Here is a 27,270-nt window from a genome sequence, read left to right on the forward strand (position 1 = left end):
AGCAGACTGTCGCCACAAGTGGTGCGGAGAGCCAAAAAAAAAGAGACTCGCGTCGTCATGTGGTTGCTGCGAGAGCAGAAGAAAAACGAGGAAACGTGTGCAGCGTCGTTCCTTTCTTCTTTCTTTTTGCGTAAGTTCGATCCGTCATTGCGTCAGGCCGACGAAATTGGCGCAACAAAATTAAAAATTTCCGTAACGACGCGTTGGGAATAATCCCGTGAGCGAAAAACAAGCTAGAAATATTTTATTATAAATATCGAACAGCGACTATGCTATTCGATCGCTATTCATAAAACTAGCATTCTAAAAACCACCCCACACAATGTTCGCATCGTAGAGAGAGAGAGAGAGAGAGAGAGAGAGAGAGAGAGAGAGAGAGAGAGAGAGAGAGAGAGAGCAAGAGAAATCCTTTAGCCTCCCGCTTAGCCACGCAACCGTGATACCCACGCGTCTTGTAGTCATTGCGGAGGTCAGTGCGTCGAGCACATCTGTTTCTTTCGGGAGTTCTCCTACGCGTAGAAGGCCGCCCGCGATAAAACCGAACCCGATTTCTTTATGCTCGTCGAGTCGCGATATTCGTCGCAGCGCAAGCGAGAGTCTCGTGGCTCACTTATTTGCACTCGTTGTCGTCCCTTCGGCATCCGCGCGTGCAGCTTCGAAGCGCGATTCGCCAAAGCACTTTGGCCTGTTCGTAACGCTGCTCATTCCAAGCCCATCGACAAGACAAGACGATCCTAAAATCAATCGCTAGACTCGGTGCGCAATGCATATCTGTGTCCACGATGGGCGCTAATCGGCCGCGGTCGCAACGACGACGGCGACGACGACGGCGACGACGCAGGCGGGGTCGCGCGCCGCGCGCAACCGTGCAATAATTAAAACTCGGGCACGCGCGCTCTCGCACTTTCCTTTGTCGTGCGATGATTTACGAGAAGTGCGTGCGCGCCGCCGCGTAACGCAGGCCGCTTGAAATATACGCGCCGAGCGAAACATCGCGAGCGCACGCGCGCGCCAGATGCCCGCGCGAGACACGCGCCGCGGTGCTTTTTTTAGTCCCGCGCCGCTCGCCGGAAACGCTATTTCGCAGTTTCATTGCCCTCGTGCCCCCCCCCCCCACACACACACACCTCCCACTCACCCGGTCTCTTCCCCGCGTCTTGAACACGGGATGTGTGTGCGGCAGCGAAACTTAATTTGCGCGCGAAGGTACGCGCGCTTTCCTTATACGACGCGCCAACCACCACCTTTTCTTTTTTTTCCGATCGCAAGCTCCTCGGCTGGCCCTCGATTGTTGCGGCGATGTGCCCGATGGACCATTCGACGTGCAATTTGGCGCTCGTACACACCAACCGGTTGTTGGAGCTTGCGGCTATTTTCCTTGATTTTCAGATTTTTCGCTGGAAGATTGTGCAGAGAATAAAAGATAAATAAAAATCGCGCATTGAACGTTGTGAGGCGCGATCCAGCAAAATGAAGACACGCGCGAAAATCTTCAAAGCCGACGTCGACTGTTTGAAAAGAAATTCACCGCAGCCAGCGCGCACTGCTCAAATTGTTTACACGTTGAAATCGTGGGGCAGAGGGGAAAGGGAGCATAATCTCGAGCGCGCGAGAAGCAAGTGGCTGCCCAACGTTGCCTCGCGTACAAACAATCATCCTCGAAAAATCATCTCGCGAGAGAAAACAAACATCGGGCACGAGAAAAACGGATGTGAAAAGTGAGTGAAAACACTGCCGGATGTGATGTGTTTCTTAAACGAGCGATTGTTTTTCCGGATAAATAAATTTATATGGCAAGGATGGGAATAAGAAGGGTAAAGGATTTCTTTTACTTTTTTTTTTCTTCAAGGATTCGACGTGGGTGATACGCGAACGAGTGTCTGGTTCACGTCTGTTTGCTTGTTTATAAAGTATATACTGTGACGACAAGTCGATTAATGGGTGCATCTGCTGCTTTTCTGGACTTTGTCGAATTACTTGCGAGCTAGTTTTCCATTGCATAATACGCTTTATCCTTTTTTTAACACATAAAAAATAATGTTACCGAGATATTTATAATTGCTGTTATATTTTCAATTATACTATTGACGATCTTTTACGTAAAAAAATAAACAGCCGCGCTTTATCAATTATTGGTTGTAATCGATCATATTTGGAACGTACGAAAATGTAGGCTATTCGAGGTATAAATGCTATGCGGAATTCAATCTTACTAGACGATAATTGTACGCACCTATCTTCGGCAACGACAACATTTCCTTTCCTGCAGAAAATATCGTTTAAAATCGATTTCAAAAACACGAATAACGTGCAGACAGAAGAGTGTAATGGGCTTTCGAAAATTCAACAAAGGCTCCAAACAAATCAGTCCGAGTCAGTGTGGCCCGATTACAATATTTTCCCAGCAACAACGCGAACGCGTTAATCAATTTTTTGTCCTCGCCCAAGAACAAGAAGCAAACGAGAGATGGGATCTTCTCACGCGCGCGGCGCTGCTGCACTTGTGCCTCCCATTCGACTCGGGTTTCCGACGAAGCGTCGCCGCGACAACCTGTTGAGCGCGGCGCGCACACGTGTTGCTGGAAAATCTCCTCGAGGGGGAGAAAAACCACGCCTGTGAGAGGAGAACTTCTTTTCTCTCTCTCTCTCTTTCACGCTGCAGGATGTTTGATCAGAGCTGCGTTAATTACCGGAAAAGTGTTTCGATGGGAATTACGCGGCTTGAGATAATTTTTGCCTCCCTGGGGTGACGGTATGTCGAAAGAGATTAGGGTGTCCACGTTGCGCGTGCACGTTTCGTTGATGCGCGAACGATTTATGATTGTGCGTTTCGCGTGACACGCACAAAAAAGTTTGTTTTGCGACAAAACAACCAACAACAGATGAATTTGTTTTTTATGAAAATCCCTGCGTTCAAACGTACACGGCTCTTTTCTCGTTGCTGATAATAATACACTGTTGTCGTCCAAGAGTGTGCCTATCAGTTGCGGACCGGCTTCGGAGGGAATCCACGAAAGGAGTAAAGCTCCCTCTGAAATCCGTGAGTTTTCAAGGAACCAAGGAAGTCAATTCGTTGGCCTCATCCGGTGAAGACGAAAGGAGGGAAAAAAGGAAAAAAAAGGTGAGCTGCATTTTTATTCTCAGTGAAATATGAGAAAGTTCCACTGGTTCCTCGCGCGATCGAACATGTGGTTATTACGGCGTAGCGTAAGGAATACGACGGGCAACGCCTGTCCTCTCTCGGCTGCGTGTACCAACGACGCCACGCTGAATCACCACTGAGCAACATGTGTGCTTTTCAGATGGTGCAGTACACGTCTTTCAGGAACTTCAATTTGAGCGTAGCGAACTCGCGTGTTTGTATAATTTATAATTGGTATTAGTTAAGCGTGAATATATACATGACTTGGAGTGGAAAATTCCATGTGAGAATGAAAACAGAGAAAGAGGAAACCTTGAACTTGGGCGTGCATCTCCAAGGAGGGCATGTAGCCCTATTGCCAACCCACGTGTGCGTCTCTCTTGATATTATAATAGAAAATGCGTAAGAGCTAGCTCTAAAAATCCATATGCGCAGAGGACCAACGCATTGTAACGCCATCCCGGCTCGGTGAAATCTTATATGCGCACTAAAATCAAAAAAAGGACGAAATACATGGCGTACACGTCAGCTGCAGCTCCGAGCCAATTCTCTGTGTATACGCGCAACATGCTCATTAATAGAGAGGCCCATTTTTGTCTCATTCGTTTTCTCGTCTTGCTCCGAATACAATCACCTGCCCGCATTGTTTGCGCGGAGTGCGCGGGGGCGCGTGCCGATCGTATAACTCACGTATATATATATAAATATATATACGTACACTACTCGCAGTCCCTCAACTTTTTAACGACATTTCGCGGGCATCTGCATATGCTTGTTTCTGCCACTGCAGACCTCCCTCTCTCTTTGTGTCAGTTTCTTTTTCTCTTTCTCCGGCTTTGTTTCGGAAACTGAGACAGACACACTTTTGATTCGTCAGCTGGAGCCAAATTGTAGATTTCAAAGGCGTAATGGTAGCGACCATTGCAAGTGGAAATTATTTTAAACTTTTGATAAGTGTTCTTTGTGTCAAGTCTACTTATGCAGCCATTACAACTCTATCGTACCAATTAAAATAACATTTGTATATAGGAGCGCTTATTCCTTTATGCAATGCTGCACAGTCAATAAAACAATTTCATAGAACATTTAATTAAAATTTTATATCTTTTAATTGTCTAACAAATCACAATGAAATTAAAAAATTTACATTTGTATAAAAAAACATGTGCAAGTATCATATTTCTTAAAATAGAAAAATATTCAAGTCTTTTAACACCATTCAGCTTATATCACATCTTGAACAACAACTCCAGATCTCTATTAAGTTTTGTCGAAAGAAAATATTCAAGCTAAAGGTTCTTTAAATATTGCTCCAATCACTGAACCTTGCTGGTGAATGAGACATTGCCTATGGAAAAAAATGTTTTGTTATCAATATGCAAAACATGAAACATGATTGTTTATTTATATATATTAATAAGTTGTTGTTCCTTATATCTGGCATTAGTGTAATTTAATAGAAATAATTTTCTGTTAACTTAATATGTACAAATAATTCTAACAAAATATCACCTAGCTTCATTCTGAAGAGATATTATTGGAGTTTCTGAACCAGGCTCAATTTTTGTAACTAATTCAGCCATCGCAGCAATAACTCCTGCACTATCACTTGATACCTTGCCTTTAACTGAAAAGAATTTTTGATAATCAATAAAAAATGTCGAATCCAAATACGAAAGAATTATTCAAAAAAATTTGTTAATTACTCAAAATTAGAATAAACATTACCTCCTAAACAAAGTCCAGACTTATCTGTTAAAATGCATCCAATCACACCTTCTTTGTTAGTACTGAAATGGTTTAATATTTTTCAATTCTCTAAAAATTTACTAGAACAACAAAGAAGCCTAACCTATGACGTGATACTTACACATCTTCCATCTTTTTTTCGAAACTCTGTTCCATTTTCGTAGCTTAATAGATGATAATAAGGAAATCGATATTACAAAGGACCTTCACTACTGTTTAATTAAGTTATGATATTAGATCTGTGCAGAATTTTTATAGAATGCTATATGACTCAAATTCAGACCTAAATGAAACACAATCAGTTGATTTTGTTGGTAAATGTCACACTGTCGATAATCTTTTAAAACTCTGTAGATAATTGAAAAACGTCTGACATATTTATATATATTATAAATATGCAAGATATTAATAGATAACTTTGAAAAAGTTGAAAGAAAATTGATTATTTATATAAATAATCAGTTATAATAATCAAGTGGTTATTTATGTAAATAGAAACTCAACGGTAGTTAACTTTTTAAAATAAAAAAAAAATTAAAACAGTGGCAGATGTCATATGCACATTGAAATATATTTTATTTTAAAAATTTTTATGCTTTACAGATTAGTAATAGGTCAACAAACATATATACTACACTTGCTTAGTTCCTATTAATGACTACTTAAATTAAATGCATGTGTACAATAAATAATTAAATTAAATTTGTAGCAATAACACTTTGCTTTGATGTTAGTTAAATTTATAAAATTATTATTAAAAAAAGTCATTATATAATAGATCAATTATCATTTAAATTAATTTACATATTGTAGAAATGTATGGAAACACCATGTTTAGTTTTAGAAAGTTATTACATAAAAATAAAGTAGAAATTAAATTCCAAGTATTTGCATTTCACTTTCAGGTGATATGTCATCATTATTAGTTTCAAATCCAAGATATTCAAAATCATCAGAATCACTTGACTTTAATGCTACTGGAAATATTTGATCAATAGTTTCCCTATCTGGCGACATAACAAAATTTAGATCATGTTCTGGCACTTCAAATTTAATTTCATCTATTAATTCATTGCACTTCAATATATTATCTAAATTAATTTCTTCATTTGAAAGATTTTGTTGATTTTTAACAGAGTAATTTTGGTCTTCTATAACTTTTGTCACAATGGGTTTGTGCTTAATAACAAATGGTTTGTGTTGTAAAAAATAAGGATGCGATTTTAATATCACTTTTTTTTTTCCTTTAATAAATGTTTTGGTGATATTATCAGTATTAGAAACTGAATTATTGAATTGAACTTTTTTCAATACTTTTATCACAGGATGAATCTCTTTTTCTGGTGATTGAATGTTAAACTCTGAGTACTTGGTATTTACATTTGAATAACTATTTTTCAAGTTTTTTTGTGCATTGGTTAACTGAGTTCTGGATTTTTTATGATTAGTCTGTTCTATTTTTTGTAAAGTCTTCACATCACTACTTAACTCACTTGATAATATAGAACTTTTAGATTTTTTTCTTGCATTTTGTAATTGATTGCTAAATTTTTTACAATTAATTTGTTCCATTTTTTGCAAAGTTTTTACAGAATTACTTAAATTACTTAATCGTGTAGAACATTTAGAACTTTGTCGTTTGCTTATTAACTGATTATTGGATTTTTTATGATTAATCTGTTCAATTTTTTGCAAAATTTTTACAGGACTACTCAAATCACTTGGCAATATTGATTTTTTTCTATTCGTTTGTTTCATATATAAATTAGATTTTTTGGTAACAGAGTCATCTTTATTTTGAGGAACTAATAAAAAAGTTCTCTGCGGTTCTTGATTGGATATTCCATAATTTAAAATTTGGTTAAACTGAACTGTATTGGCAGTTTTTATAATATCATCTATAGAGCTAACTTTATCAGGTTCGTCAGAAATTGGCTTCAATTTAAATTTTATGATATTTCTAGTTTCAGTTAAAGTTAAATAATCTTTCAATTCTATCACCAAACGATCATTACTTTTATTTGTATTTGTTACTGTTGAGTGGTTTTGCATTGCAAGCCTTTTGTTTTTGTTGACAAGAGCTTTCTCCATTTTTATATCTAAAGCTGAAGAGATAATTGAGTCTGTATTTGGTTGAGTAATAGATGTTTTTTCACGTTTCACAATGTTAATTGGCTTTGGGTCATAAAACTTAATTTTCTTGACTTTCTGTTCACGAATTTTTAAATAATGTTCAACACCTTCACCATCATTCATTGATGCCCTATCAGTAAATCTTTTCAACTCAGAAGATGGAAGTGAAAAAATAGGTTTATTGCGACGACGTTTTTTATGTCTTTCCATCTCTTCCATTATCTAGCTTTATAAGAAATACAAACAGCAACGAATTGATGAATTCACATAACTTTTGTGACAACCATCGATTTGATAGATTTTTTCTAAATACTTGCTTAAGTAATATTCGATTTCTACCAAAAGTGATATAAGTGAAAATTATGAATGTTCATCAGCAGTTGGCAATCAATTATGCTGTTTATGTTTTTTCAGATTCGAGAGGTTATAAAATTCGTTTATAGAATTTATCTATTTAGGTAGTTCGTTTTTCGAGAGTCTAAACATCACATTCGACTAATCGAACTTGATTCTTATCGATTTACCATATCTATATGTATGTACATTATTATGACTATGTATGACAGGCAGATATAATAATTATTTAATAGTTTTATAATAGCATGGTTGCAAAATAAAAATAAAAAATTACTAAATAGCTTGTGCAAGTAAAAACAATCTCACGATTTACGTAACAATCCGCAGTTAGATTAAGATTAATTTGCATATTTCATTATTTAATAACGGTAATAATTTTCCTTATAAAATTTTTATTTTGTCAAAGGATTAAGAAAGTATATCATGATAATTTAAAAAATATATTAAAGTTTGATAATTTAAACTTATAATTTACAAAGCAATTTACAAAACTATGTATATCGTGTAGGAGTGAAATCAATTTTGTTTTTCCAAAATGTTCTTTATAATTTTGAAATGTAAAATATTTATTGTCAAAACTTTCTATTAATACACGCACTTGATTACAGTGACAATGCGGCAATAATGTTTCTCTTATCATTGTAAGCATTAATTAGCCATTTAGGATTGAAAGGAATGCGAGCATCACGAACAAATTGATATCCTTCAAAATTGTAACTCATCTAAACGGAAACGTAAAGCGTTAAATTATTATTTATTTTTTAGTAATTAGTAAAATTATCAATTAGAACTTACTTCGACTGAGTAATCACATTGGGCGCGGATCATTTTAACGAATAGATAAACATTAATAACTATAATTGGGTGTGTATAACCAGCCATCGGTTTGGCCCATTTTACCTGAAAAGCGTGATACTTCAACGTTATGCTGCTGATCTCGTCCATGTGATTTATTTCGTAATGCCAATTTGTCAGTTCCTAAGAGAAAATTCAGTCAATACTTCAGTAAATTTATGAAAAACAGATAAAAAGTCGTTGAACAATATTTTTCGTGCCGGCAGTTTATTCCATTTTTGCATCAAATCGTTTACATGATAGAAGCCATTTTCTTCCTTTTCTCGTTCGAGAAATCGATTATCCCGTGAATATTCTTCGCAGTTTAGAGGGGATCTCTGTTAAAGTATTATGCTATGTTTGTTAACAATAAAATATATCCATATGTGTGTGTATATATAATTATATACGATTTAAATAATTTTTATAACCTTTGTCGATTCCTCAATCACTTCATGAATCAAATTTTGAATAAACTGACATATTACTAAGCTACAGTCACGTTTTTTTTCCGTTTCTTCATTCATATTTGGATAATAATATGCTATAAAAAAAATTTGCGACTTGTGTTTTCTCTTTATAGAAAATTGTTACCGTGGCAATTTGCATAGTCAACAATTTTTTTTGTTAATTCACATATTACATGCAAATAAAATAACAGAACGATAACTATAAATGCATCTATTTCAGATAAGTCAATTTATTATTGTGTGTAAATGTGTAATAACAAAAAAAATATTAAAAACGACGAGGATGTTCATTTACTGTTAATTTTCTATCAAACGAATTTTTTCACATTTATAAATATTGAACATTTTTTCTTTGAATTAAATTTATATATATAATAGAGATTGTTACCAAATAAAACAATTTAGCTTAATATTTTCAGTTTGAAAAAAAAACCTTTACCAAATATTTTTATAGTCACGTGTAAAAAGTTAAATAAACAAGCAGAATTCGCAACGAAGAAACAATTTGATACTTGAAAATGTCATAATCAGTAATAAATATTTTATATGCTTTTTCTACAATTACGAAAATTATATTATATTTTAAAAATAATTATGTAATGATGTTTTATTTAAGTTTTTCTTTCAATCTTGCTCACTTCAACAGACTTAATCGTTTTCTATCTCAGACATGAAATTAAATTCAATTTTAGAGTAATCAGTTCGACGATTTGTACTGTTTCTCAATTCGTTCAAGATCGTAGTTTCGAAAAACTCGAGCGAAACAATCTTTCCATAAATGTTATGACCAGAAAAGTTGTACAAAAACACCTAAAAAGAACCGTAATATATACAAATCTTTTCATTTTTCACAACAAATACAATCACATGACAAAGTATTCACCCAATAGTGAAGTAGTAAAACATTAACAAGAAATAGATAACTAAAATTCTGCCAGTATTGAGCCAGCCCATCAACAAATAAATTAGTCCACATATGAAGGAAGCAACTTCCTTTGTCACAAGTTCTTCATGTAGATACTCGCGTATACATACGACGCCTAACAGCAAAAAAATCTATACAAAGATCAAAATTTATCACATCTACTTTTTCAATGCAAAAAAAAATGAAATAAAATAACTAGGTTTACACACATTGCCAGGATCAAGTAGACTCTTGTCAAATAAAATGAATAAAATAAGGCATGCTCCTTCTTGTCGTCTCGTTGATTCTTTTATAAATAAATTAAATCGAGTGTAAATTAAGCCGGCTAAAAGAAGAATCTGGAAACAATAATTATTTGCAATTAAGCTTTGTGAATGCCACAAAAATTATAAATAAAAATAAAAAATAATAAAAACTTCTAATTATTCATCTTTATACATTTGTCATCAATATATGACGTATACATAACCTCAAACTGAATGCATTACTGAAAGTTTGAAAATTTTTAATCATGAAATAAATTTAGTGGCAACAGTATTTACCTGGGATTTAAAAATCTTGATTTTTTAAATTTATGAAATTAAAATATTCATTCAACTTACATTTGAAAATTGAAAGCCATTGTCGTACAGTAAATACTTCAGTAAAAGTACTGAAAGAAAGAAGCTGAAGATCAATGCTGAAATATTTATAATTTCTTTGTCAATTTTCATCTTGGTAATGCCACAAAGCTTCATCACAATAAATAAATTCCGATTACACTGATACTAAATTTATACTATTTAGCACTGAACTTCGTTCCTAAGATATGATTACTAAGATAGCTCGTCTATATTTTGATCATACGTTAACTCAAGTAGACTTTATTTATCTGTAACATGCGTATCTAATCACCTATCTTATAATAGCAAAATCTTGTACATCATTCAAACTGGGAATGAAATTTATGTCATTTGTTTAACAGTAGAGATTTTTAAAAAGGGAAGCAAATAAAATTTATTTTTATGAAAACTACATATTTTGTATATTTTGATAACAAACATTCTAAGCAAGAATCGTCGACTTCTGTTTGGAAACTGAATTTCGTGTAATAGCCATTATTTATAGTAATACCTTGCTAGTATTTGTTACTAATCGAATTTTGTTATTCTTTTCACTCTAATTTTCTTTACTTATTTTTCCAAAATAAGTATATCAAATATAAAATTTATTAAAATTAATTTTTCGACACTCCGTGTGGAAAGTACGTTTTTCCCGCACGCTCGGCAAAAAACGTGCGTTGAAAATCGCACTTTCCACACGTCGTATCAAAAAATACGGTACGACACATGTTTGGGAAAGAGTTTCGCTCGGGCGTAAACGCCACACGAGACAAGAATCTACTTTCCCGCACTAGTATTGTAATGTACTATTTCGTGACTATTATTCTGCAATATAAAAAATTCATCATAAAACACCAAATAACAAACAATTGTAAAATAAAATAAGTATCTTTTTTTTTTTGAAAAAATGTAAGATTTTTATTAATTGATTTTCTAAGTATTACATGCCAGTTTTATCATTCTGACATGGAATTTTTTAGTATACACGATCTGTACATACACAGCACTCGTTTACACAGCGATTAATAAAATTCTAAATCCTATATAAGGGTATCGAAAAGAGAAAATATCTAATTTAAAAACTATGCTTCAATATCGAATTAACAGTTTGCCTTTGTATGATTCATGTGTTCGTTCGGTACTCTCAAAGCCTTTGTATAGGCCTCCAGACTTGTCACCGCGGCGAGTACTCGAAAGAGACTCTCCTTCAGTCCATCCAATGTTTCAGATAAGTCATCTTCGCTTCGTGTAACTACAAAAATATCTACAACAAGCAATAATGTACATGAAAATCTAGTTAATGAAATTTCTTTTATTTTCTATTCTCAAAGAAAATTTTTTACCTGCTCTGTCTTGACCCAAGTGCTTACAGAACATACTAACGGCTGTAGTAATGTCGTCGTCGTCATGGAAAGGATCACCCACCCATTGGGTTCGATGTACTCTAACAATCTCTAGGGCAGCAGTCCATTTGGCAGCTTTTAGTAGTTCTGCTATTTTTACCAAATCCTCGTTTCCACTGTTCGCGTCAATAGACTGAATAAAAAAAGCATCATTGATAATTAAACCGTTCTATCATTGAACGTACATATCAATGTTTAATAATCAATTACCTCCGGTTGAGGACTAGGACTCGGTGTTGGCGTGCCTCTTTCACTTTCTCCACTATCGATTTCAATCGATCGAGCTAATGACTGTTTCATGCTAGCAATCTCCGCAGACATATCTACTAAGCTAGCCTGTGAATTTTTCGCTGCGCTTATAAGTGCTACAAGCATTTTCTTGGAAGTCTCAACGAGAAGGAGTATTTGGAAGTGCAGTTTATAGAGAGCACGGCCAAGATCTAAAAGCATTTCCTCAAAACCGCTTTCCGTTTGTGAGTGAGATTCACCGAGAGAATTCAATTTGTTGGCCGTTTTTACGGATTGCAAACACTGCAACGATATTACATTTACAAGAAACCTCGGAAAAATGTCCAATTTCGAAAATCATATTGATTACCTCAGAAGCATGATCTTTTCGATCCAAGATGGTCTCTAGGTGCTCTTGTATTTCCAACAAACCGAATTTCAGAGTTTCGTGAAGCTTTTGACTAGCGAAAACTGATGATGCGAACCACACGATCGGTGGCTCGCCTTTTGAGCCCAGCAGTTCCGCGTGACTAGATAAGTGAGACGCTAGCTGCGATGATGCGACGCAAACATTATTTAATAAGGCGCACGCTTCACGAGTAATCCCAACTGATTTATCACACACATCCTACGAGAATATTGTTATTATTATTATTATTATTATTATTATTGTGACTTCAGGAACTACATCCACGTGGAATGCTGTAGAGGTACACTAGGTACCTGTACGCATTAGTTTTGGTTCCCTATAGTCATGAATATATAAACCCATCTTCTCCACCATTTTTTGAAAATGTTTAAGAGGAAAAAGTTTTACACGTATCAAGACTGAGCCTATAGTTTAAGGTGGGATCCGAACCACCGGAATCGCGGTAAAACAAACGTATGAAAATTTCATTTCTAAAAATCTTCACATTCCTGGGGCTCAAACTCACAAGACACCGTGACCCCATATTGTCAATCAGCTTACCCATCAACAATTAAATTGAAATATCTGGAGACACTTACTCTCAAAATTTTACTCAGAAGCTGAAAAACTTCGAGAGGATTGCATGGATTTTGAGCGATTAGATTCTGTATTTGCTGTCGCCAGATCTCTTCGGCGTCGTCGCGCACAATTTGTCTGAATGGCATTAAAGCTGAAAGGTTTGGTGATGCGTTGCACGGTGTAACATCACCCAGATCGCCAGCACTCGAACCACTGTCAAAGCGAATAATTAAATTTTTCTTAAGCAAAGGAACAAATGACACTTTTATAAATACTCACGATGTATCAGACCTTGTTGAAGAATCATGCCTTGATCGACTTGGAATCAATGATAAGGAAGACGGAGGATAAATTCCAGGTATACTAGTTGCCTCTTGGCCTGTACTGGAACCGCCAGGCACTTCATCCAGTGGTGATTCAGAGCCAATTTCATCATCGGACGATTCTTCAGCCACTCCTCTCTGCAAATAGCAAGTGAATCGAATACTTATCATAGAATTTTATTGTACTAGAATTTAATTATTTATGATTTTTCTTACCCTAATAGTTTGTTTACTTGACGAAACAGTTTTTTCACTAAGACTTTCTTCAAACGTACGTAAACTAGGCTCTTGCTCTTCTCCTTCACTGATTGGACGTCGTCTGACTCCCCAATTGAAATTATCTGTACTCTCACCCTAAAATTATAATCGAACATTGAACGATAAAATGTCAATTGTATATTTGTAAGGTAGTAAGAATAAATTACCTCAACACTTTCACTCTCATATTCCAAAAAGTCGAAGTCTTTAAACACACCAAACTGCTCGTCGTCTCGTCGTGATCCACCGCTCAAATCGTTGTTTGCACCAGATACTTCTTCTGTTGACGAAGCCATTGACGATTGTCTTTCCATTAAATCAGAACTTTGACTAAATATCACCTATGAAATGAAATAAATTAAATTTTATAAACCATATAAAGAACATAATTATTTTCATTAATCTAACACACAACGCAATCAAATTAATCACTTTTTAATCCTGATTATTATCGATTATCAAAGTAGTACAATTTTATAAATGAATGAATTTTGTGATTGTGATCAGCTTATTTAGTGATATTACATCTTAAATAACAAAAAATATGCTGCTGTTGTATTGGTGTGCAAAATCGATGAAATTGATTAAGCTATGATCAAAGGAAGCGTGAGAAAACACTTGATTCCACAATTGGTGCGAAATAATTATATTTCATCATATGAGTATGTAACACGTTTCTTTAAAGATTCGATTTACCTTACTGTATAATGTCAGTGTACTAACGTGATCATCCTAAAAATGGGTAGATAACGAGAGTGAATGTTGCACTTGTTTTTTACACATGAATGATATGTAATTGGACGTATGAAGTATACCTGATAATTGTTATAATTATAATAATTAAAAATATGTAATGAATAACTTACAGATGGACTCTTCGGTAATCCTACACGTTGACCACATGTCGTTAATAAATTGACCAAACATTCTCTAACGCGGCCCTAAAATAATTCAATTGGTCATTAAAATAGTATTAAAAGCTACTCATACTCACAACAAAGACTTTTTAAATAATAACCTGAGACATCCACGGTCTCTTCCATCCAGAATGGGGTCCATTATCCGCTGGCGACAAAGACATAGATCTCCTCGGCGAATTAGTAATTTTTTCATCGTTAAGTTGACGTAACAAATATTGTTTTCCAATTATCGGCGTCTGCGATACATCATACGTAAAATCCATTGTTCTACCTGCAGTCAAAAAATCATTTTGCAATTTATGTTTCATATTTAATCACATGCGTGCACATTATACGATACCTACATTTTACAACACAAAAATTCGTAAATAAAAAGTTTTCAAAAGAAAAAATAAACAATAGATGAAGCGAAATAAAAGAGGGAATAGTAAAATCAAGATAAAATTAAGAAAATAACAATCCTTTATTGAAGGTACAAGAGACTAAAGTCTAGCATTGTTATTTTTATCGCAACCTTAATTCGTGAGATCCATTCGAAATTAATGCCAGCCCATGCAACGTAAAATATAATAATTCGTTAATATCAATTGACCAACACATGCACGCAAATTTTAATAACTATCATGCTCTCTATATAAGAGTGCTTGTATCATTTCATTAGTGCTAAGTAGTTAGAGAGCATGATGCAAATACGATAGAAACATACTGGCACTTACCGGGTAACTCTTTTTTCGTGAATATTTCATTGTCATTAAAACTTGGGTGAGGTGAGGATATTGATGATTCCCAGGTGGGTGCATGTACGGTAGTTGGTGGAGCAACTAAAGTTGATGATCGAGTAACTACGAGTTTTAGAATCTTTAGAGCCTCCTTCCACTGTGGTCCCTGGCATCGCATAAAAAAATATTATTTAGAAAAACTTATCCTATTTTTTATTATTGCAATTCATAGTACTTACCTCGACGTATTTTGATATAACTCTGAGCAATTCGATGTTGGTAGGCTGAGCAGCTTGCGATGAAATGTCGATGTAGTGCAGCATACAATGAATGATACTTAACACTGGTAAAGCAACGTTTGCTGGTCCTTTTTCAAGTACTTCGATGAGAAAAGCAAGCATATTGTAACTGAGATGAGCGTAAGTGTCGTAAAGATATTTCACGACGCACTTTGTCCATTGAAAACTTTCTTTACTGAACGTTCGACGGCTATATAGTGTCATCACAGTACCCAAGTTTTCGAGTTTCTTTCCCTTTTCAGCGCTTATCTAAAATTCAAAACAAAATATTACAGAACACAATTATTTTTAATCAAGCACTTGAAAATTCTTGTTTGTGAAATTGTACGTACTTGAGCAATGTTTTCAGCACTTCTTATGCATAATTCATTTGCATCTTCGTAGTTTAACAGCATATAGGGCAAAAGCGAAACGACGTTCATTGGGAAAGCCAGGCTTTGCGTAGGATCAACGACTGGTAAATCCAGCAATAAAGTGAATTGCGATAATAATGTCACGACTGGCTCGTACGTGTTTGGATTTGTACATCCCTTAAATAAAAAACAAGAAAACCATCAAGTCGATAAAAATGTTATGAAATGTAAAACAAAATTATCAATCAATTACCTTCAAAAGTAATGCATGCACACCAGGGAATGAATTCCATCTCAACTGTTGTTGTAATTTTTCTACCTTGTCCCTAGCGTCAGGTCGATCGAGAGGCAATCTGTGTAATACTCTATCGAGAAGTCGTAAAGCCAGAAGAAACTCGTGCTCGTAGTCAGACTCAAGTAATGAGACAGAGAGCCAGAATAGTTGCGCGAGTATTGTCATTTTGTCATCCTGAGTAGCTGAATCGCCGAGTAGCTTTAGAGACTGAGCCGAACGCGAGCGTGAGAGATTCGAGTTGATATACTTAGCACTGCTTTGTCGACTTTCCAATTCTGTTGTGAAGTTAACAATCACGGAACTACTTTTCAAACGAAGCCGTTCAAATAGAATAATTAATAACTTACCTTTAGCTTCGTTGGCAGCGGTGGTAGCAGCTTTAGTTCTCGTCGAGTAGCTAACCGAGTAACTTGTGCTGCGCATGTGGCCTTGTTGATTCAAATGCGAGTACATCTGCGTCCCAGGTGGATAGTAACCTGTTGCTCCTGCCGAGCAACGTTTTGCCATACTTGATGCTGCATCTTTATTATTCAGGTTTGGTGTTGATTTGAAAATCTCTTTCATGAAGTCTAATGGTCGGAAATCGGATTCAAGAGAATCCACTGCAGCTTCCAGGGTGAGCAATAATTCGGTAACGTAACCCTGTAACAATAAATTAAAGGTGTCGTTTATCCATTTTGGAATATTTTAGAAGAAATATGTATCAATTCTAATATAATCAGTTACGGATGCATTCAATATATAATTTTTTCAATTGAAAAAAAAAAGAAAACGAGTTACATTCTTCAGCTTTTAATGGGACGAAGAAACATTTAACATCAATTTTATGAATAAAACAAACTAAATTATATTTTTCAAGCAATCTTCTTTCACTCGTTACAAACAACAGAACTTCTCAAAGAGCTCGCAAAAGAAGTTCCTTCGTTAAACAGAAACTCACTCGTTATTGTAGTGCAAGTGAGGTATAAAAAATTTTCAATTTACCTGCATGTCCTCCCCTTGCTCGGCCACAGTTTCAACCAGCCTCGACAATATATCCGACAGCATGCGCGAAGTGATTGGCACTCTAAGAGCACGGAACACCTGCAGAGAACGACCGGCATAGTGTCGGGAAGAGCATGAAAGGCCCAGCTGCAATGCCGTCTGCGCCCATCGCTGACTCACTAACGCATGTGGCAAGGACTCCCTGAATACGCGTAACACGTGCCTCAAAAGTATTGTCAGCTGGTCGGCGCTTCGCACCCACCATACCTTCGCCGTCATGTCCTCGTAATTCCATAACGGTTGGTTTGTCCTTAAAGGATATAATGTTCTTTTTAAATACATTCTTTAATTTTTAATGTATTTTGTGATGAAGGCAGAATCATTACCTGGATGCCAGGAAATTGATCAATGATTTAATAACGTCCTGAATAGGCATGTTAGGCCCTGATTGAGGTCCTGGCCAGTTAACTCCATCTTCGGGAGTTACTATGACGGCTGGTGTAGTAGTTATTGGTTTGTTTGTTGAGTTCCAGTTGTTTTGCTGACACGAGGAATCTGAAAATAGAAATTGGTAACTGTCAAACTATTTTTATTTGTTGATTGAATTGTTCGATTTACAAAATTTTGTTATGTATGAATACTAATTAAAAACATGCATGGTACGAATAAAACTGGAAAAATTTGTGTGATTAATTGTAAGAGATTTTGTGAATCTCAGCATTTAGAAGAATGAAATTTCAAAGTATTAAAGTCTCAAAGTTACGGTCAAAGAACGGTCCCTTCAAGACATATCTTAAGACAAATATATTCATCAGGGGGCGTAGCTCAGATGGTAGAGCGCTCGCTTAGCATGCGAGAGGTACCGGGATCGATACCCGGCGCCTCCAGGACTTTTTTTTTTCTTGACAACTCGACAAAATATAACTGAACTTTTATATAGTTCTTATATAGTTCTTATATAGTTCTTATATAGTTCTTATATAGTTCTTATATACCCTTTTATACATTTGGTAGTATAGGTTATAAATAATTTAAAAAGCCTAATTTAATTTAAAAAACGAATTCGAAACATTCGAAATATCTAATGAACAGTTTCTTCGGTAAAATTAATTTTACATTCAAAATAATAATTGTAATTACAATTAATTGCAACTGTTAAGTTATTCGGTTTTGTAATATTTGTGTTATTAAAATTCATTTTTAAGCCGAAGAAGTTACGTTTTTTTCTACATATATAATGTACAAAATTACTGTATTAACTATATATTAAAAATTAAGAAATTTACATCATATCCCAAACGGCATGATATTTATACAACATATATTTCACGAGTATACAAAATGGTATAATGATTTGTTTCGACACATCTCTCATTTCAGTAGTTTTCATCCATAAATAATTTTCGTCGTTGGCTGTTGCGTAATTCTTTTCAATTTTACTGTTATTAACATTGACGAAAAAAAAACCTCAATAGTAACATTTACCAGTTGTGCATCAATCAGTACACTTGTCAAATAAATTGTTGAGTATCACGCACATTGTACAAGTTTTACATGAGAGTTGACACTTACACATGTCTGTTGATATCATGAATGATGTATTACATGATTTGCCTTTCACCGAAAGTCCAGTTGTATGTATATAGATATAATGATTACCGGGAAAAAATCGAATGGCGCATCGAATATATGTCAGGGGGCGTAGCTCAGATGGTAGAGCGCTCGCTTAGCATGCGAGAGGTACCGGGATCGATACCCGGCGCCTCCAAATTTTTCATTTTTTGTTGAGCAAAATAATTTATTGCGCATTTTCGACCGTTTAAAATGCTGTTATCGACAAGATTAATGCGAATACGCGTCTGTTGTAAATGCAAAGCGTAATAACGCTAATAAATTAGAAGAGATAAGAAGATACAGTTGCCAACAGGTGAATCATTCCGCGGAACATTAAGCATGTTTAATGTCATTAGATTTAATTACTTTATTAACCTTTCGTTTAATCGTAATAAAATTAGGAGTAATTATTGAAATTGAAACTAACGTAAATATCATAGACGTTAGCAGGCAGCTCTGAAGATGAACTAGTTGCACGAGTTGATAACATCTAGTTCTACACGCGGTCTTTGAAGTGGATATTACTCGAATGCGAAAATCTCAAATTTCATTTCATCATGACCTGTCGTATTACACACGACTCTTGCAAATGATTTTTCCCTACAAATTCGAGTTCAAATATCTCATGCATCCCCGATTTCACATAAAAAATTTGAATTCATGCAAATTAGGTGCTAGCTCAGCATCTAAAAATTTATTTAAAAAAATGAGGCTTTTAAAATTACTTTTCGTGACCCAAAAGCACTAGCTTTAAGCCACAACTGCATATCGCCTTAACTGCCAAACTTTCTGCGAAAACATGAGACTGACAAATGGGTTTGCTTTTACATCGGCAAAACTTTGGAATTTCGTGTTACTCAGCGAAAAACAAATGCAACTACAACAATGCCAAAGACTCCATTTCTCCGCTCCAAAAATATATTAACATAATAAAGAATCTTACCATAAGCATAAATGGCGGTGGGATTTTTAGTTTCATCGCCAAGATTAGCAGGCAGCACTTGTCTGACGGTAGCCGGTGGAGTATTACCAACATTGTTGATAGGAGAATGTACCGGGCTGACATTGTTGGAGGAACATGTCGAAGAAGATGTTTCGCTACTCGTTGTAGCTACTGCTGGTAGTGGTAGTGGTGGTGGAGGAAGTGGCGGTGGTGGCGGTGGTGTCGGTGACGACGGCGGCGTACACGCTGGCGGTGACTGCGACTGCGGCGATGTCGGACCGACTGGTACCACCGATCTGCAAATAACGAGGAGGGTTATCAATATGACGTGTTTGGTTTCTAGATTTTAATTGCCGAATGGGTGCGTACTTTATTACACAAAGTTCTGTACTTGTGTGGAGTATAATGATACGGATATCTCTGTTATTAACAAAATTTTGTTTCAGTTATTACAGAATAACATATCTAAGCGATTTGAGTGTTGTTTAAATGAACAAAAGTAACAAATACAGAGCAAATAAATTTTAAATATTTTTAAATATTTTTAAATATTTTTAAAACAGATTACAGAAGGTATCGAGTTTTATACACGATTTTATTTTTAACATTGTTTCCTGACCAACAACGATAAAAATTTACAAACGCAACAATCCTATAGTAATTATTAATTTTTTAAATTGACAATAAATAGTGACTAGTATTCGGGCATTTTTTTAAAGAAGTAACAGTAATTTTGAATTTCTAAAAAATCTTTGAAATCTATACGATATTGCTGATTATAGTTTGTTAATATATTCATGAAGTATAAAAAAAACTTGTAGTCCTTTGGAATTAAAAAGCACGTATGAGCGTAATACCTACTGAATTAAAAAATACAAAATTGATATACAACTAAATCTTTTTATTAATCGTTTTTTTCATAAATACAATTTGTCAGTATAAACGTAAAATTCGTTACTGAATACCATAATAATTACATCGTTTCCACCCTAAAGTGGTCTACAATATTAACCTGATCCTGACAATCATTCGTTTTAGCAACTCTTATCAAATCCTCACTTTCTAACTGTGGCAATTTATCATCAAAAACAGGCGTCTCCCCAAGAGGAAACACTGGTAGAAGGTCATCGAAACCAGTGAAAAGTTGGCCAAGAAAGTGGCCATCCAACTTGTCGTTAAACTTTGTTCGTTTGTTGCTCTCCTGTTCGTACATCGTGCGCATTTCGCTGGATAACCGACTTACCCATCTGGTAAACTTGTCAGTAAAGGTTTTCCTCCTTACAACCTCAGCGACAGATTCAACATAAAGTTCTGGTGTGAGATGTACTTGCCATAGAATCTTAAGTTCTTTACGACATGACGTTAATTCATTATTGCAAGTAACGATTTTATCGTTAATACCCGATAGTTTCGCCTCTATTTCAACAACACACCGTAATTTATCGCGAATGATTTTTGATAAGTTATCTTTTGACAAACTCACTTTCTTGCGTATTTCTTGCATATTTATGTAGTTCTTTTGCATAGACTTGATGAACTCATAATGCGACTGATGCTTACATACGAAAACAGTCCAGTCTTTATTGCCGGCTAATCGATCATGATCCTCTCGAAAGATTTTGGCAATATCCATTTGATCAGACAATATAAGCTTTATCGGATTTATCATCGTCTCGAGATAAGAAAGTCGGTTGCCAATGTTATGAATTCTTTTCAGATTTTCATCATGAAAGATTTCAACAGTTTTATTCAGTTCAGAACACAAGGACATTACAGTGTTTTCGTCATAATTCTCGACACACCGAGCACACCGATCTGCCAGATCTTGTATTTTTAATTCAGCTGATATCCACTCCAACAGCGAAAGCTCCTTGGAGCATCCTTTTCGTAAGCCCGGTAGTACTGGCATTGTATCTAGCACCCGAATGTCTTCATTCAACTCCTGCAATACACCAGCGTATTTGTCTCTGTCAGCCATGTACTTCGGAAAATTCTCCATCAACTTTTTATTATTATTCTGGTATTCCCGGACGATATCCTCAAGATAAACGACAACGGCCAACCATCCTTGCTGTTGATAATGCTGATCCCTAATTATTTCCTCAATAACTTTGTTCAGTTGCTTGGACGCCTCGAGAAGATCTTGTGCCATCTGAGTTCTTGCCACTAAAGTCTTGTAAGTAGTTGACATCGGCACGATCGCATCGTTCACATTCACCTCTTCGTCTTCGTGATAACTTATTGACAGTGAAGGATCTGTCAATATTTCGTGATTTTTGTTGTACAAGTAGAGAGGATTGGTTTCGGTACCTGTTGAATAGGAATTTATAACAATGTTTGGATCTAACACACCTCCACCACTCATCACTAGCACCAGATCTACAGAACGCATGCCGTAGGTACGGTCAATCGTTTCTTTAACTTGGCTCACAGTCTGGGAGGCTAGTTTCTCGTTGAACGTCAGCATCGCGCCGTTTGAGATATCGAACACGTACATTTTTTTTGGGGTACAGTCAACATTCAAAATTCTAGTCTAATTGTCAAGAGGTCGAGGTTTTACTTTTTTATTCTTGAACTGAGAACAAACGTGATACACAAAAAAGACGCCGCTTAAAATTGTACAAAACTGTAGCACAAGAGAACCTCGGCTCGCGAGAAAGGCCGACTTTTCACAAAAAGATAAGTTTCACCACCATATTCACCAAGCGTACACTACAGAGATCCAGAACAGCGACTTACATGAGCGAGCGGAAATTTCCAAGTGTCCGTTACAATTTTCTCTCTCACAGAGCTTACCCCTCAGCGCTCTACCTTTTATGCTATCAATTTTCCACAGGGAAAACTACAAAACAGATACCCCGAGAAATTCAAGTTAGCGAAAATAACGTTAAGCTGTACGTCACGTATGTGTAGACAGTAAACGATTATGTTTTCAAAACACAAGAGAAACTCAAACACAGATGCAACCATGTCCGGTAAATAACAAAAATCAGCTGTTACTTATGCATCAGCAACATAATGAGCGCCATTACACTAGAGGAGGAAATGTTTTCAGCACGGGATAGTATAAGCTCGCTATGCTCGCTGCCTCGGCTTCTGCATCCCGCTATACAAACATTTCCCTCTCCGATGTTAAGGCGCTCATTTCACTGCTGATAAAAATTAAACGAAATTACTTATGGATAATATTGAATGGGCAATTTTAAAAACTCTAATTATTCTTATTTTTTTTATTTTGTTCAAAAATTCAGTTAATGCCACTTTCTTTAATTCGGCTTGCGTTGGCTATTGCAGTAATGTTCATTTAGCTAACTTACGCCCACGCGGTGAGTAAAAATACTATTGGAGAATGAGTCATCCTCTAGTATAATGAATCCCCTCTCCTGCTTCCTTAAGTGTATTGGCATTATTACAATAGGAGAAGCTATGGCCTTATTGTGATGATGGTTATGTGTACTTGAACGTTGCGGAGTATATCATGCGCCCATCGTGTCCGTCAAAACTAATTAACAATGATTAGTTACTCCATTGACAATGTTCACATTGTCCTTGTAATGGATAAATCTGTGAACAATATACTGTGCAGCCTCCAAGTACACATGACCAATCAATATTAATATTATATTGATATAATATTAATATTATATTAATATTAATGTTATATTGATATAATATTAATATACAAAATCCATTTCAAACATAGCAGTTTTTAATATCATATTATTTCATATATATTACAAACTGCCCTGATAATAAAGTACATTGTGGAAAGGACAATTGTTATTAAAAATACGATTGAACACCGCGTAAACGAATACGACTACCTATAAGCTACTATTATAGTTGAAGATAAAACATAAAGAATGGTTCAAAAAATACTTCAATAGCTCGGGGTATCGATTTCTCGCAGGCGGTGATCATAACATATGACGAAACATTCGTGGCATGGATCAAGGTCAATAGTTCAAAATTTAAAAGGAGCTAATCCGGACTCAGTAATGCAAGCAAAAAATCTAATTCCTATATCTAAGGGTAAACCTACGTACTGGCCCTCCGATTCAAACAAATAATTGACTACATTGACTTTACAGTCGTCAAAGGATTGTGCCCCAAAAGACTAATCGCCAAATCATATCTAGAATTAACTTCAGACCATTCCCTAATAAATATATACTATTTTTCAGAAATAAAAACTGATACAAAAAGTATTTCTCTCTAATATAGCAAAACAAACTAGGATATGTATAGAAAAATATTAAACGAAAACAAGGTGTACCATACCGCTCAAAGCTAATGTATATATAGATACTGCTACAAAAAATTTAAATAAAAATATCTATAAAGCGATAATAGTACAACCTCGAAAGATTCAATTAACTTTATAACCAATGCATTTATCTTAAAAACGGTTTTAGAAAAATTAAAAGAAAAAATACAATTAAGAAAAATGTGGCAACATAGTATATCAAAGCCTGATAAAACAAATTATAATCGATCAATTAAAAAAAAATAAAAACAATTCTCAATGAAGAAAAATATGCAGAAATAAAATTTCACTTAGAAAATTTAACTGCCACGAATGACACAGATTATTCGCTCTGGAAAGCAACAAAAATAGAAAATCACCCGCAATGATTTTCTCCTTACACACTAAAAAACGACATGATATGGGTAAAAATAGATAAAGAAAAAGCTAATTCTTTTTCTAAGCATTTAGAAAACGTATTTAAATCTTCACCATGTAAAAAATGAAAAATTAACATGGTTTAAAAATATACAAGCAACTAGCTGTTATAATTATGTAGTTAATAATGTAAAAGTAAACGAAATAAACCATACAATAGTAAAACAAAGAGTCCAGCAAACGATAATATAAATGGAAAATTACTTAAAGAACTACTTCTCAAAGCCAAAAGACTCATTATCATTATAATTAACGCAATTCTCAGATTATTATACTTTTTCATTTAATGGAAAGTAGCAACAATAATATTAATTGCAAAACCAGGAAAATCATCCGAACTTATTTCATCCTATAGACTTATCAATTTACTTCGTACCCTGTTGAAAGTATGTGAATAATAAAAGATTGGATTAAATATTAATAGAACAAGATATAATGTCCGAGTACATCCCATAAATTTACAAAAAGCTTCGGTGGACAGCAAAATAAGGCAGCGATTATTTTGGTCCTAGTTGACACTCGAACGTTTGCAACACATAGAACCGTGCCAGGTTTTCTCTAGGTTTTTATTGTTCGGTCATCTTGTACGCTGTCGCTCATCTCGCTATATGGGCCCGTGTTTTTCCTGATTTATAATTTCGCGCGTGCTTACTCTTTTGCGCCGCTTGTCCGAGTTTCTTCTTAATTTACCACCCACTCGTTTTCATATTATTTTCGAAACAATATCAAATTTTTGACGTTCATTATACTAATGTATTTTGCTTGATGAAGGTACACTGTGACACCGTTTGTTATAGTTATTGGAAAATTCTGATTTTAAATTTTAATTTTCTGATTTTAGCTGTGAGGGGGCAACCATGTTGGTGAGCATTCTATTCGGAGCGTGATTGGTTAGGAGAGTAATGCTGCTATTGGAAAAAATAACGCTAAAAATAGACGTATTTGAATGATGTTTTAAAATAAAGTTATTTTCTAACGTCATTACACGTATCATAAATTGGCACAATGACATTATTTTTATCACATTCAGTGGGCAAATATTTATGAAATGATGTTATTTACCTTCAAATAATGACGTGATTAATACAATGACGTTATTTTTATAGGACAATAACGTTATTTTCAATAATTTTTGCTCTAAAAAATGAAATAACATCATTTTTCTATAGCGTTGATATTGAATATATTTTAATTAATCGAAATCCATACGATTCCTTATGTTGGCATCACGCTGATATTTGCGCAACATGAGTAGTCCTTCAGAAACTGCAGTATTGTAGTGATAAGTAAGAAGTGAAGGATATTTAATATTATAACTTATATTTTTTTAATAATTTGTAAAATTTTTATTTTATTTTCAGGAGACCCAGCAATAGAATTAATGTCTGCAAAAATAGCATATCTCCCCATGTGCACCCCTCTACATCGCAATCTATTAGTGTAGAGCATGGTAATAAAATTAAGTTTCCAAGTAGAAGTTGCACATATACAGCCAACTATACACCACGATCAACGAGAAAATCTGGGCCAAATACTCTGTTATCTATACAAATCCCAAATACATTTCGAGGACACGCTGTATAGTCAAGCCTTCCAAAGATGTTTTCTAAATCTTTGAACAAACAGCGAATATCACAGGTAACAGCTTTTGAAAATTCTAAAAAGAAAAATCAACTAAGTTATAGGAAGAAAGAACCGCGTCTATGTACGGAAAAAATGAGAAATAAAAGAATCGTCGCTACAAAACCTACTGATGTTATAAAAAGAAAGTAGCTGTTTACTAAATGGTCAGCAGATACGGAAGACGAAACTACTAGTCACACAGTTAAGGCACGTATTAATTATTTTGTTTATTTAGGATTACATAGTTATGGAATATCTCCGGACAGGAATTGAAAAAAAGCAATGAAGACAAATTCTTCAACATTTTTAAGAGAATTAACTATTCCACATATGTAGAAAAGAGAACATTTCATTAAAAAGGGAGTTTAAGTTGGACGAACGACATGCCTTGATGATAAAGAGTCTTTTGCCCTAAAAACTTTTGAAACTGGGAAAAGTTTTAAACAATTGATTAAATTAATGTTATATAACGCTGACATTTAATTGACATTTGATTTTTCGGAGCTTAATATTGTTTCAAGAGCGTAGGTTAATTAAAAAAAATCTAAAATTGAAGAATGAAGATAAAAAGGAGGAAGCTAACAATGAAGAGGTTGCTCTTCAAGATGGTGAATACTCCCATTAATCGACAGATGGAAAGAATGAAAATTATTTATGACCGGCAAATGAAAATAAAGATAGTGAAAATAAATTTGAAAGTATATAATTAACATTATTTTGTTGTATATTGTACAAATGTTTTCTTTTTTTTTTAAGTGAAAAATGTTGAGAGCAGATCTACGAGCGCGGCACGCTCGCTTGATAAACTTATAGTTGATGTAAATTGTCAACTAAATGGATCTGCTTGGATAGCATAATGGTAATATAACAATACCTATTGTTTATCTTAAGAATCTCGGGACTAAAGAAATTACTAATTTTCATTTCTTTTATCATTGATGTTATCAACTTGTATAGTTCTATCGCACAACTTTCATAACGACAAGTCTAAATTTATTTGACACTAATTATTTAAACAATGTAAAATAATAAAAACTATTCAAATTAAAAATATTTAATTTAACATAAAATTTACATATTTAGTTATGATCAAAGCTTTATAACAGTTACGTTTTCGGCTAATATTGACCTATAATGCTTATGGAGCTGTGTGCATTTCTAATAAATTTGAACTTTTCTGCGAACGTTCATATGAATTGTATAATTGAATAATATTCTTAACAATAATTAATAATCCAATTATTATCCTCCATAAATACTTTTGTAGTTGTATAAAACACGGTCCTTAAATTATCAATAGACATTTGGACGTAATAAATTATCGATCGTTATTTCTCTGAAAAGTGATCGGAATCAACAAATACGTCCAAACAAATCAACAAATCTGCAGAGTAATTAAGATCCGACTGAATTTAGCTACACGT

At 34.7% G+C, this 27,270-nt stretch overlaps 3 protein-coding genes and 2 non-coding genes across 6 annotated transcripts in view; 2 read left to right on the forward strand and 3 right to left on the reverse strand.

Annotated features, from left to right (window-relative positions):
• Window positions 1-4,227: 4,227 nt before the first annotated feature.
• Window positions 4,228-5,197, reverse strand: LOC131665373 (uncharacterized). Its single transcript, XM_058937230.1, has 4 exons — window positions 5,013-5,197; window positions 4,871-4,932; window positions 4,655-4,769; window positions 4,228-4,490 (listed from the first exon to the last, which is right to left on the reverse strand). Exons 1-4 carry the CDS (start codon window positions 5,045-5,047, stop codon window positions 4,427-4,429), a joined length of 276 nt encoding a protein of 91 aa, XP_058793213.1. The 5' UTR covers window positions 5,048-5,197; the 3' UTR covers window positions 4,228-4,426.
• Window positions 5,198-9,319: 4,122 nt separating this feature from the next.
• LOC131665379 (uncharacterized) lies at window positions 9,320-10,442 on the reverse strand. Its single transcript, XM_058937239.1, has 4 exons — window positions 10,213-10,442; window positions 9,820-9,948; window positions 9,569-9,741; window positions 9,320-9,495 (listed from the first exon to the last, which is right to left on the reverse strand). Exons 1-4 carry the CDS (start codon window positions 10,345-10,347, stop codon window positions 9,417-9,419), a joined length of 516 nt encoding a protein of 171 aa, XP_058793222.1. The 5' UTR covers window positions 10,348-10,442; the 3' UTR covers window positions 9,320-9,416.
• Window positions 10,443-10,924: 482 nt separating this feature from the next.
• The window catches only part of LOC131665393 (protein furry), a 71,386-nt gene continuing 55,040 nt past the window's right edge, over window positions 10,925-27,270 (reverse strand). The window contains exons 32-49 of one of the 2 annotated variants that reach the window (XM_058937265.1): window positions 19,540-19,835; window positions 17,369-17,537; window positions 16,983-17,292; window positions 16,346-16,640; window positions 15,957-16,273; window positions 15,683-15,880; window positions 15,291-15,599; window positions 15,049-15,217; window positions 14,431-14,603; window positions 14,279-14,353; window positions 13,580-13,753; window positions 13,371-13,508; window positions 13,111-13,292; window positions 12,852-13,044; window positions 12,214-12,471; window positions 11,826-12,146; window positions 11,556-11,748; window positions 10,925-11,476 (exon numbers count right to left, since the gene is read on the reverse strand). In XM_058937265.1, coding sequence (XP_058793248.1) covers window positions 11,313-11,476; window positions 11,556-11,748; window positions 11,826-12,146; window positions 12,214-12,471; window positions 12,852-13,044; window positions 13,111-13,292; window positions 13,371-13,508; window positions 13,580-13,753; window positions 14,279-14,353; window positions 14,431-14,603; window positions 15,049-15,217; window positions 15,291-15,599; window positions 15,683-15,880; window positions 15,957-16,273; window positions 16,346-16,640; window positions 16,983-17,292; window positions 17,369-17,537; window positions 19,540-19,835 — 3,934 coding nt within the window. In that variant the 3' untranslated portion in view covers window positions 10,925-11,312. Of the gene's footprint in view, window positions 11,477-11,555; window positions 11,749-11,825; window positions 12,147-12,213; window positions 12,472-12,851; window positions 13,045-13,110; window positions 13,293-13,370; window positions 13,509-13,579; window positions 13,754-14,278; window positions 14,354-14,430; window positions 14,604-14,739; window positions 14,847-15,048; window positions 15,218-15,290; window positions 15,600-15,682; window positions 15,881-15,956; window positions 16,274-16,345; window positions 16,641-16,982; window positions 17,293-17,368; window positions 17,538-19,539; window positions 19,836-27,270 lie in introns of those variants that run through there. The other variant, XM_058937266.1, reaches the window with a different exon arrangement.
• Window positions 17,797-17,869, forward strand: Trnaa-agc (transfer RNA alanine (anticodon AGC)). The gene has a single exon. It is a non-coding gene; the product is annotated as a tRNA-Ala (tRNA).
• Window positions 18,678-18,750, forward strand: Trnaa-agc (transfer RNA alanine (anticodon AGC)). Its single transcript has one exon. It is a non-coding gene; the product is annotated as a tRNA-Ala (tRNA).

Source organism: Phymastichus coffea, unplaced genomic scaffold (genome assembly GCF_024137745.1).
Source record: "Phymastichus coffea isolate CEN01 unplaced genomic scaffold, Cenicafe_Pcof_1.1 PCOF00050, whole genome shotgun sequence".
Lineage (NCBI taxonomy): Eukaryota > Metazoa > Arthropoda > Insecta > Hymenoptera > Eulophidae > Phymastichus > Phymastichus coffea.